At 48.3% G+C, this 11,243-nt stretch overlaps 1 protein-coding gene across 8 annotated transcripts in view; it reads right to left on the reverse strand.

Moving 5' to 3' along the window:
• The window catches only part of MECOM (MDS1 and EVI1 complex locus), a 566,851-nt gene extending 556,143 nt beyond the window's left edge, over nt 1–10,708 (reverse strand). For all 8 annotated transcript variants that reach the window (XM_060149965.1, XM_060149959.1, XM_060149957.1 and 5 more), the window contains exon 1: nt 10,417–10,708. In XM_060149965.1, the coding sequence (XP_060005948.1) occupies nt 10,417–10,453 (37 nt within the window). In that variant the 5' untranslated portion in view covers nt 10,454–10,708. The remainder of the gene's footprint in view (nt 1–10,416) is intronic.
• Between the last annotated feature and the right edge of the window lie 535 nt (nt 10,709–11,243).

The raw sequence follows: 11,243 nt of genomic DNA on the forward strand, positions 1-11,243 counted from the left end.
TAAAAATAATTCCATACTATTGGAATGAAAAGACATAGAGAAAGCACGTCTACAGGAGGGATGAGGATGAACCTCATGAAGAAGGAAGGGTTTAAACTAAATCTTAAAGGAGTTAGATATTGATGGTCAAAGTACAGTATGGGTAGGTCTACAGAATATGGCAACATCGTGGCCAAAGGTTGGAAGATGGAAACACAAGACTGGGCTGACAAGAGAGTGAGAGAAGTAAAATGATTAAACGAGTCAGGTTGAATGGACTAATTTGGATAAGGAGACAAATAAGTCTGAAAATTTTATAAAATAATAATCAACATGTTCTTAGTATATTTAAAGCACTTTAGGGCTTCCCTGGTGGCGCAGTGGTTGAGAGTCGGCCTGCCGATGCAGGGGACACGGGTTCGTGCCCCGGTCCGGGAAGATCCCACATGCCGCGGAGCGGCTGGGCCCGTGAGCCATGGCCGCTGAGGCTGCGCGTCCGGAGCCTGTGCTCCGCGATGGGAGAGGCCACAACAGTGAGAGGCCCGCGTACCGCAAAAAAAAAAAAAAAGCACTTTAAATGCATTAGTTCATCAAATCCTCACATGAAGTAAATATCTTTAGTCTATAATTAAGGAAACTATGGCACAGAAAAATTAACTGACTCACCTTTATTTCACCCAGTTAGTAAATGGTGGAGTCAGGATTCAAAGCCAGGCCAATCTAACTCAGAACCTGGGCTCAGAATCACCATCTGACTCAAGAGTGGGAGGTCCTCAAAGGCCGGGCTAAAAATTCTGGGCTTCAGTATCAGGTGTAAAAATTGGGAGCTGGGTATCTCATAACCCTCGTATAATGCTTACAAGCATGGTTCATCACTACTCTACAAGCATTGCTTTATGTGATGATTTTTCCAACAATGTTAACTGAAAGTAACAAGTATTTATTGACCAGTCCCTTGACTGTAGTGCTGATTTAGATATTATAGAGTTCTTCTTCCAGACTTTATTGGGAGAATCGGTTGTATCAGTATTCCGTCACCATACTTGGCACTTTTAGTCCCTGGGATTTAATTTTACCTGTTCTTCACCCACCACTTCTGCTAGAAATACAAATCATGACAATAAACACAATAATATATGTTTATTTTCAAATGCTCCCTGACATGTATAATCTTCCTGCAAGGAGAGCCACTCTTGTCAAATAATACATCCGTCCCTTAAAAACTGATTTCTCCATCTTAGGTTCATGTCTTAAAAGTCAGTTGGGTTCTTCAGTTACAGATGTACAGGACGTAACATCTGGACCCTCCTAGGGGGCAGGGGTGAACTCTTCCTCTGTTATACCCACAGTAGCCAAATGACTTCTTCTCCCACTGAGGAAAACCACAGAAAACTGTCTGCTAATGATTTACTGCCCAACCCCTAGCCCACAAATCAAAGAATTGGGATGAGTGAGAAATAAGGAAGAATGGCAGCCAGTGGCTATGAGATGGGGAGTGAGTGTTTCAGTTTATTTTCTTAAGCCAATTAATGATGAAGCAGCGTGGAGGGAAAGAAAGACACAACATGGCTGAGAAAGACTTTTTTCCCAGATAAATGGCCAGATATCAGATTCTGTAATAAGTACTTCCACCTATCAAAACACACACACACAGTAACTTTGGGGAGGAGGAGGAAGATATAGATCTTAAAAATACAAGGTAATATCCAGGAAGCCTTGTGGATATCGTAAAATGTTGGAACTTTGAAGGACCTTTGGAAATCATCTAATCCAGACATTGCAAAAACCAGGGTCCATGAACTATATACATGACAGACAGAGGTGTTTGGTTGGGCCTGCAGAATGTTGTTTGTTGTCGTTTAAATTGAGTCAACATTTTAAAGTAGAGAAAAATTCACAGAATAATCCAGATATGTAGCTTCTCTTAAAAATGGAAGACCTACAGGTATTTTGGTTTTTTACAATTCGAAGGCTTGTGGGAACCATGCCTCAAGCAAGCCTATCAGTGCTGTTTTTTCAACAGCATTTGCTTACTTCATGTCTCTGTGTTGCATTTTAGTAATTCTCATTGTTTTTCAAACTTTTCATATTATTATATTTGTTATGGTGATCTGTGATCAGTGATCTTTGATGTTACTATTGTCATTATTTTGGGGTGCCACAAACTGCACCCATGTAACACAGGGAACTTAATAAATGTGTGTTCTGGTTCACAAAAAAAAAAAAGGAAGACCTAGCGGCACTGGGAGCCCTTTCCCAAATGGCAGAAGCAAGCTGGGGCAGCTTAAGAGAAGTCTTGAAGGCCCAGGTTTTGCCACAGCCCTACCACTGCCTCTTGTTCTGGAGTACAAAGGCTGGGCGCCAAAATTTTCAATAAAAATAAGAGAGCTAGTGCGCATACCACCTTGCCTCACTTATTTGTCGTACCTGCCAACTTTGAGTTTACAAGCTCTGCTCTAGTCCAATCCTCTCATTTAGAGAAGAGCAACTCAGCTAGAGTAGTAAAGTGACTTACAAAACTCAGTGCCTTAAGAGTAAAATTTTCATACACAAGGGGTCCTGACAAACGGAGGATACGCACAACTGAATTCAGGCTGTGTACATGCACCTGGGGAGCAAAGCTGACATCTCAGTCACTTTATTCACACAGTGCCCCTTCCCTCCCCCAAAAAAGGGCAAAGGAAGATTCTCAAGTTTTCAGAATAAATGTACTGCGTAGTTTGGCTTGGTGTAGACAGTTTTGATGTGCCCAAATTTTAGATATGACGCCCATTTATCCTGAGGGTGTGATTTATGAGGGGACATACAAACTGCTTACTATTTACATGCAAATACTTCTAAAACTAAGTCTGCATAAAAACAGAACGGGGAGGAGGGGAGGATGTCTAAAAAATCCTCTTCAGAATATGTAACTGATCTATCAGAAGGGAAGTGACTGAGATTTACTGAATGACAGCTTGTGACTGAGGTATGATGGGTACATTTACTCCGTTTAACCCTTACAGCAGCCCAAGAAAGTGGTACTGTAACTTTTACTTTACAAGGAAAGATCCTGGAGCTCAGAGTCATTCAGTAGCTTGAAGATGACCTGGCTATTCAGTCAGGGACCACACCCAGATGCAGTCTCTGACGAGCACACTGGTAACGTTCATGACCAGGAAACGTGGCTCATTGCTGCTCACCAATTATTTGTTTCCTAAGCCTGCCCATCGCCAAAGCCCACCAAGGGCTATGTACAAAGACTTTCATAAATGTCACACTTGGAACAACCTTAACTTACAAAATCAATTCCTTTACGCAGGTTCTTGAACAGGTCAAGAAAGCTTTGGTCCTTCCTATTATACAGCCAGCGAGGCCTAGGCAGGTGTGACTGCAAGAATTAATAAAAGTCGCCTCTCTAAATAAGATTTCTCCTTTAGAATTGTTTCAAAAGTTAGTAGTCAAGGATTTAGCTGAGTACACAAGCCAAGAGCAGCACATTTGCGGATGGATAAGAATAATAACTAAAATCAAAGTAAGAAGTAACTCAAGAACGAGAGCTTTTAAAGAGTCAGGAATTTGATTAAAATTCACTTGCTTTTTTTTTCTATAATGAAACCGTTCTTTAACCACAAAACAGCTTTTATAATAATGCAGAAGAGTACGGTTCCAAGTAAAACACTCCCCCCATTTTAATCATGGCTATTATTTTTGAAAATGAAAATGGCTGAGGTCATTGTAATCTATTTTAGGGTTTGCATGGGTTGGTGGTATTTTTTTCTTGGCTTTGAGATCTCCATGTTACCAGCTAAATGTTATAGGTTTTGCTATGTGCCCTTTCAAATCCCATTCTTTTTAATAATGTTGTCCTTTATCCACATAAATTAGAGTGAATTCTACTTCCTTTCCTAACAACTCCAGATGGGGTCCACACTTTAAAGAGGACCAGAACTTGCGTTTTCTTTTTAATTAAGTGTGTACTTCTTAGAACAAGTATGTTCCCATCTGAATAAAAATGCTGTGGATGTTCAAATGCTGAGAGATTAGTAAAAACGTAGGATTCGTGTGGTCCATTTCAAAACCATACTGAAATATTAGGATAACACATGTGTATCTACCCCTTCCAACTTACAAAGGCAGACAAAGATAGATGAATAAAAATGCCCAGAAACAAAACTCCATCTGGGCAGAGTTCCACACCTGCCAATGCTTATGGAGTGCAGAAGCCTACAGATAGCCATTTAGGACACATCAGTGAAGCTCTCTGTCCTGTAGGACCCAGCAGGCAACATTATCAAATATCTAAAGACAGTACAGTTACACAGTCAAGCCTCCCTTTGGATGTGATTAATATTGCACTGACTTTCTGAACTTAGCTTGGTTTTTTAACATAATTCACTACCACATCACACAGAACAGCCCAAGATCCTCTAAATAGCACCTACTCAGCCACACGTAAGAGAATGTCTTTGCAAAACACACATGTTGTTCAGGTCTGCCTATTAAAATGCCTTACGCTCTGTTTGTTTGTTTATTTTTTTAAAAATCAACTTGCAAGGCCAATGTAATAAGATGCTGTAGCTTTTATGGAAGAGGTGAAATAATTTTAAACACAGACACACAATGAGTTTATTTATTTAGAAACTTGTTAAATAGAGTCTGGGAATTCAAATATTCAATGTTGACATTGTACAGAACTGGCCAGGAGCCAGAACCCAGTCTCCAGAGGGACCCATTGGACAAGGAATTCAGGCCTTTCTCTCCTCCCACTTGAGCTAAATAGGTAGAGGCCATTAGTTATACCCACAGCAATATCTGAACCGCACTCAAATAAGCTGCCCTAGCCAGGGCACTTCAAAGGAGGGTAAGTGTGTTTAGCTTTTTAGTGCTGAACTGGAGCAATATGTCACACTTTTGAAAGAGTTTTGTAAACAGTTTCTTCCTTATGTAGAAACGTCTCTGAAGTTTCTTGTATGGCATGTAAGCAAAGGTAATTAACAAGGATTACACTTTTTTCATTTACTGGGGGAAAAAATATAATACCCATCTGTGTGCAAACTGGGATCTGGAAGAAGAAACATGCTGTTTCTCTCTTCCTTTCTCCCCTCTCGTGTTTTGTTCCATTTGTTTGTCTCATTTTTATCCTCTTCCTCACACTTCTTCTCACTACCCAGCCAATTTCCTTGAGAACTCCCTGGTAAACTCAGAAGGCCAGAAGAGTGGGAAGGGGAAAATCTAATTTTAGAAAGAGGACCTTGGCAAATGGAGTGGGAAGGGAACTAATGATTCATACTGGGCCACCCAGCCGAAAAGAAAAGCAGACTCCACAGATCTTTGTAGAAAGGGCCTAGAGCCTCGCTTCCAGCCCAGGAAGAGTTAACCACTTCTCCAGAAAAATGTGCCTGGCGTCCTTAAAGTGTGACTGTCTCCTCCCGCCCCATCTCCCCACTAGCCCCTCTCTTCCCTGCCCGGTGGGTAGGAAGGGGCCTGCCCTGCCAGGAAGAGTGAATGAGTGTGTGCCCGCCCTCCGCCCTTGATGTTCCTGAACCCCTGAGCTGTGAGTGTGTGTGAGGGAGCATGTGTTCCTGTGCTGTACACGGTCAATGCAAACCCGGCTCCGAGGGAAGCAGCGCGCCAGGCGCGCAGCACCTCTGAGGATGAAGAGGCAAGAAGCTTTCTGGGCTGAGCTTGGGAGCCAGGAGCCCAGCAGCTGGAGGAGGGAGGTGTGGGGAGGCCTGGGGGAGCACTGCCTCCCTGCTCTCTAGGGCCTCCCCAGCTCCACCCCCAGGCCCCATCACAGCGGGTTCTGATGGGAGGGGTGGGAGGGTGTACCCAGCTCTTGGGAATAGGGCTCTGCCAGGCCCTGAGTACCTTGGGAACAGGGTAAGAGCCATTGGCCAGAAGATGACAAGTCAAGTTTCCCCACTTCAGGGCCCGCTTCCAGCAGAGGCAAAACGAAGGAGGTGTGGGGAGAGAGGAGCCTGGGCCAGGCGTGCAGAGGGCAACGAGTCGGTGCTCTCTTGCCCTCCTTTTCCCTACTTGCCCGGGGGGACGGAGCCGGGAGTCCCCAGCTGTGTGGCCTTCCTACCCCAGGCAACTTCTGCAGCCTCGGATAACCTGGCCCCAACTCGGAGAAATGAAATAAAATAAACTCCCAAACGACAAGATGTTTAAAGAAAAACTGCTTAGAATTATTACCATCAACTTTTAAAAAAGAAGAAGAAAGTAAAAATGTCATGGAATGACGCGTTCATTTCTATTGGATTAGTGTCCTACGTGTTGAATGTCTGCGGAGGAGGCCGCGCCCCGGGCAGTAAGGAGAGGACTCTGCTCAGAAAGCCTGCGAGCTGGGCTCCCCCCGCAAAAGACACAATCACGCACACTTATACACACACCGCCACGCGCATCGTCACCCAGACCTGCGACTCCTCAGCCCCTACAAATAAAAACCTGAAAAAGGAGCCTTTTATTCCGGGCTTCCTGCCCCTGTAGCTAATGAACCGTCCCCTTCCACAGTGTTGACGATGAGTGTGAGGGGGAAATGAAAAGCGTTGTTAACCTTCCCCTAAACACAGATTTTTTTTTTTTTTTTTTTTTAGCGAAACACATCAAAATGCTGCAGGAAGACTGCGCTCCAAGTGCCAAATGCAATAAAGAAGTCCTAAGCCAGGGTAATGGTCAAGTAATGGCAAATTAACCGCCTTCCTAAAAGGGGCCTCTGCCTCCGTAGGGCAAACGCTTTTTCCCTCCTCAAAAGCAGTCTGAAGTAAACAAATAAAATACGTGTTTTAAACAAAGCTCTGTGTTTTAATCTGAGTTATTTTAAGGATGAAGGAAAACGCAAGCAGTTGGGCATAGGGGCAGTGGAGGCTGGAACCTGGGCTTGCGGTTCCTTTACTATCTTAGGTATTGGGCTGCTAAGGTGAGGAATTAAAGCGCGAGCGGAAGGGTCGTCATCTACCTTACCTACTTCAGAGCCTCTTTTTAAACAGAGATCAAGTGTACAAGTAACAAGTGCCCCCCCCTTCCCGCCTTGCCGGGGTCTTGCTAATCGCATCGCCTTCTGGGTCTTTACGAGACTTCTGCGGGCCCGGTAGCTAAGGCGGAGGGGGGTTATTCGTTGCAACTCGTTCATTGCTGTGATTGAAACCCTGCCGGGTGTCACTTTAGGGAAGTGGGGTTCCTTCGGTGTTTCGGGCCCTAGACATGCTGGGCAGATCCAGCTTCACTTCTTTCCCATCACCAGAAGAAAACAGTTGCAACTGGCATTTCTGGCACGGCCCAGGTGCTGTCCTTGCCGCCCAAGAAAACGGCTGGGAAGCCTCACGGCGCTGCCAGAGCCTGCTTGGCTTTAGTTTTTTCTTAAAGGTGGGAATAAAGGCCAAGGGCTTTAGACAGTACAAATGTCAATCTTCTTGCTTTTCCCTTCTTTATTTTTTTAATGAAATGGTTTATTCCTCCCAAATGATTTGCAACCAATTTATCGGTTTTAACTATTGTGTTAAAAAAAAAAAAAACAAGCCCTGTAAGTTGGGAAGTAGGCTGTGCATTCAGTCTGAGTTTTAACTTCAGCGGGTACTTTCAGGGTCTGTGGTCCCTAGTTTGGGTTCATGGAATGCTGTACCACAGCCAAGATCGCGACAGGACTTGGCCACCAAAGAAATTTACAAAACACAAAAAGAATAACAATCTATCAAGAAAACGACTGTTTCTAAGTGATTTTATTCCATTGCAATGTTTACTTTTGCAACAAGAAAGGTGGTTTTGTTTTTTAAAGTATGCTGGTCACACTGCCTCTTCCTAACCCAGAGAAAGAAAGAAACCGGTGCAGACACAGCCACAAAGTTTTCGTTAGATTCACAGCAGGGGTAACCGACTGTCTCCGCCATGCGCTAGGAAACTCACGCACTACGCTGGGGAAGGAAATAGCGCTTTAAAATACAAAAAAATCCTTAGTTTTAATATGATTTCCTTTATTACCCAGACTGCAACTGAAGAATTGCATAAAGCAGCGCTCCTGTCTGAGAAAGGGAGCCGCGGCGGCAACAGCTGGAGCAGCGAGCGAGAACCTGAGGCTTAGCAAGAAAAGTTTGTAAGAGTTCGCATCTAGTTATCAGAAAGCCGCAGCAGCATCCTTAGAAACACTAGAGACAAAATAAACGGGTCTCCCTCTGGATGAATGACAAGTATCATCAGATCGGGAACCGGGCTCGGTTTCTGGATGTTGAGTGGCCTGTGCGTGCGGGAATGTTTTAATACGGCAGCGTACAACTTGGTAATTAAAATAGTCGGAAAAGTTGCCCAAGAAATTCGAAGGGTTTTGTGTTCTGCTTTCACTTCGGCGGATACCAGGCAATGAGGCGCGCGAAGCTTTCGGCTTTCATTTCACAACTTAGGCAGCGTTGAAATCGGCTCTCCCACCCCCGTCTCGTCCCCCCAACCACACACACACACACACACACACACACACACACACACGCCTAACCTTCAGTCGGAATTGAAGCCCCCAGGCCTCCGAGCATATGTACATTTATTCCTCCTCAGATGGAAAATAAAGACATCGGCCCCATTAAACGCAAACAGGAAAAATAGAACTTCCACTGGCGCGCTTTGACACTATCCAAGCTAAGTGAAATGAACAATATCCGAAAGAGAATTAGATGAACTGATGACCCAAAGAGCCCTATACATAGGTTGATCCCTGAGACCAGAGCGAAAGGAAACGTATTTGGGCATGAGGGAGTGCTTGGGTGAGGACTGGAAGAAGCACTGGAAAGACGCCTATGATGACAGCATCTCGCCGGGCTAGACCGCGGACGCTTACCGCCAAAGAAACTGAGCCCGCCGAGGTGCCTCTGCCTGCCGCGCGGCTGTGGCGGGGACACCAAAGGCGGGAAGGCGCGGGGCGTACTTGGCTTTAATACGCAGGGGTGGGAGAGACTGGGGATTTCACTTGAGGGACGCATCCCACCCCACCACCCCATCTCTACTTTCTCTGGTCCACAAGCAAAACAATTAGAGTTCTGTTTTCAGCGAGGGGAAGAGCGAACGGCGGCCTTTGCTTTTCCGAGGCTGCTCCAGCCCCGCGTGCTGACACCTTGAGGAGGAGCGCTTTGGACTGCTCCAGATTGCTCCAGTTCTCGGCACCGCTGGGTACCCTTAGACTCGAGGTAGAAGCATTTGGACAAACCCAGTCCCGTCGCCTACAGTCCCGGCTGAGGCTCTAGCTTTCTCGGACAGTGTCGGCTCGGCGGGCAAGGCCGGGCAAAGTCACCCAACACTTCTGCGAGAAGAGTGGGGGATGGGCGTACCGTCGCCCCCGCCCCGAACTCAATAGCCCTTGTCCCGCGTGACGAAGGCCGCTCCACGCCGGGCAGGCAGGGGGCGCCGGGGAGGGTTAGTGACCCGAGACGTCCAGAAGTAGCGCGGGAGGCTCCGCCGTACCCTCTCCGCGGCCCAGTGTCCCTGCAGCCCGCCCCCTGGGGGTCACTCGGCGCCCAGCCAGCCTGGAGCTCGCGGGCCGGAGCGCGCCCTTTCGGCCTCCTTCTCCTCGGCGGCTGTCGCCGCTGGCTGTGCGCCCTCCACTCCCGGCTCTCCAGGCGCTCGCGGGGCCTCTTCTCTCCCCACCTGCCCGCAGCTCTGCTGAGCCGGTAGCTCGGCTCTGCCCGTGCCCTCCCCACCCCACCCCCACCAGACTACAGCCTCCACCCTCGTCTCCCCCACTCCCCACCCCAGTCCTCCCGCCTCGCCGCGCACGCCTGAGTGCACGGCCGAGCGCACAGCGCCCACTACCGCAACTGCCGCTCGGCGCAGCCCGCCAGCCCGCGCAACTTCCAGCGGCCGCCTCGCAACTTTTCCCAACTCCACCACTGATGCCCGCCGCCGCCGCCGCCGCCACTGAGGTTCCCTGCGAGCCTGCCACCCACCCCAAACCCCAGAAACAAACCCAGACGCGAAAAGCCTCCTCTCCCCAGCCCGCCCCCCACCCCATTCCCCGCTCCCCCTCCCACACCCGGGACCAGCTGGTTGGCCAGAGGCAACTCTCCTCCGCCTGGGGGGAAGGAGAGGGGAGGGGGAGACTCTCGCGTCTCCTCTCCCCCACCCCCCACCCCACCCCACCCCACCCCACCCCTTCCCGCTCACTCTCGCGCTCTCTCCTCCCTCCCACCCAGGTCTTTGCTGCCCCCACCCCGCCCCCACCCCGGGGTTGCCACAGCTGGTCCGTGCACGGGGTTTGAGGGCTGCCCCGGCTCCTCTGGCGCCCAAACAAGGAGCGAGAGCTCGGGCGGCCGGCGCGGAGGCTGGGACCGGCAGGTTGCTGGGTCTGCTCTGCGCCTGCCCTCCGCCCGGGGCCCCGGCGCGAGAGGCAGCCCCGCGCTCCCTCCCGGAGCGCTGTAGACAGATATGCAAGATGGCAGAGGAGGGTGAAAGCCAATAGAAAAGGGATATTGCACCTACTTGTGGCCAGTTTCCTTGCCCTGCCTTTGGATCTCATGCTGTGCCCAGTCCTGCAGCCGCTGGTGTGTGGTTGGGTTTTTTTTTCCTTGGATCTTTTCCTTCTTTTGCTCTCCCTCTCGCTCCCTCCCTCTCCTCTCTCTCTCTCTCTCTCTCTTTCTCTCTCTCTCTCTCTCTCACACACACACACACACACACACACACACACACTTACACACACTCACTCTCTGTCTTTCCCTCTTTCACTCTCTCTCCCTCCCTCTCTCCCTTTCTCTCAATCCACACTCGCTATCTCTCCAGCATTGTCAGTTTGGACACCTTCGCACATGCGCGCTAGACGCCCCTCCAACATCTCAACGCCGCCAAAAAAAGTTTGGAGCGATTTATCACTTTGATTTGGAGATCTTGTCAGATGGCAATCGCCGAGGAGGCGGAGAAAGGGAGCCACGGGGAGGGCGGCGGGGGGCGGGGAGCGAGCACAGGGAGTCGGAGGGGAGCAGACACCTCGCCCAAAAAAAAAAAAAAAGAAAGAAATGAAAAGACTAGGGCAAATGATTGATTTCGTGTTGGAATCACCAGTAAGCTTGTATTATTAGTATTATTGTTTATCCCAACATAAAGTGCAGGAAATTTTCTATACCGTCCTTGGGGAAAAGCAAGAAGTGGGGGGAGGGGAGAGGACATTTAAAATCTTTCCCACACTAAAGAACTAGAAGGACCGGACTCTCGGCGAGCGATCCAGGAGAAAGTGAGAATCATCCTGAACTTCGGGAAATCTGCTGCCGCTGTTACTGCTACTGAAGCTATTGCGGCTTCTGCTTTCAGAGTTG

This window comes from Lagenorhynchus albirostris, chromosome 5 (genome assembly GCF_949774975.1).
Source record: "Lagenorhynchus albirostris chromosome 5, mLagAlb1.1, whole genome shotgun sequence".
NCBI lineage: Eukaryota > Metazoa > Chordata > Mammalia > Artiodactyla > Delphinidae > Lagenorhynchus > Lagenorhynchus albirostris.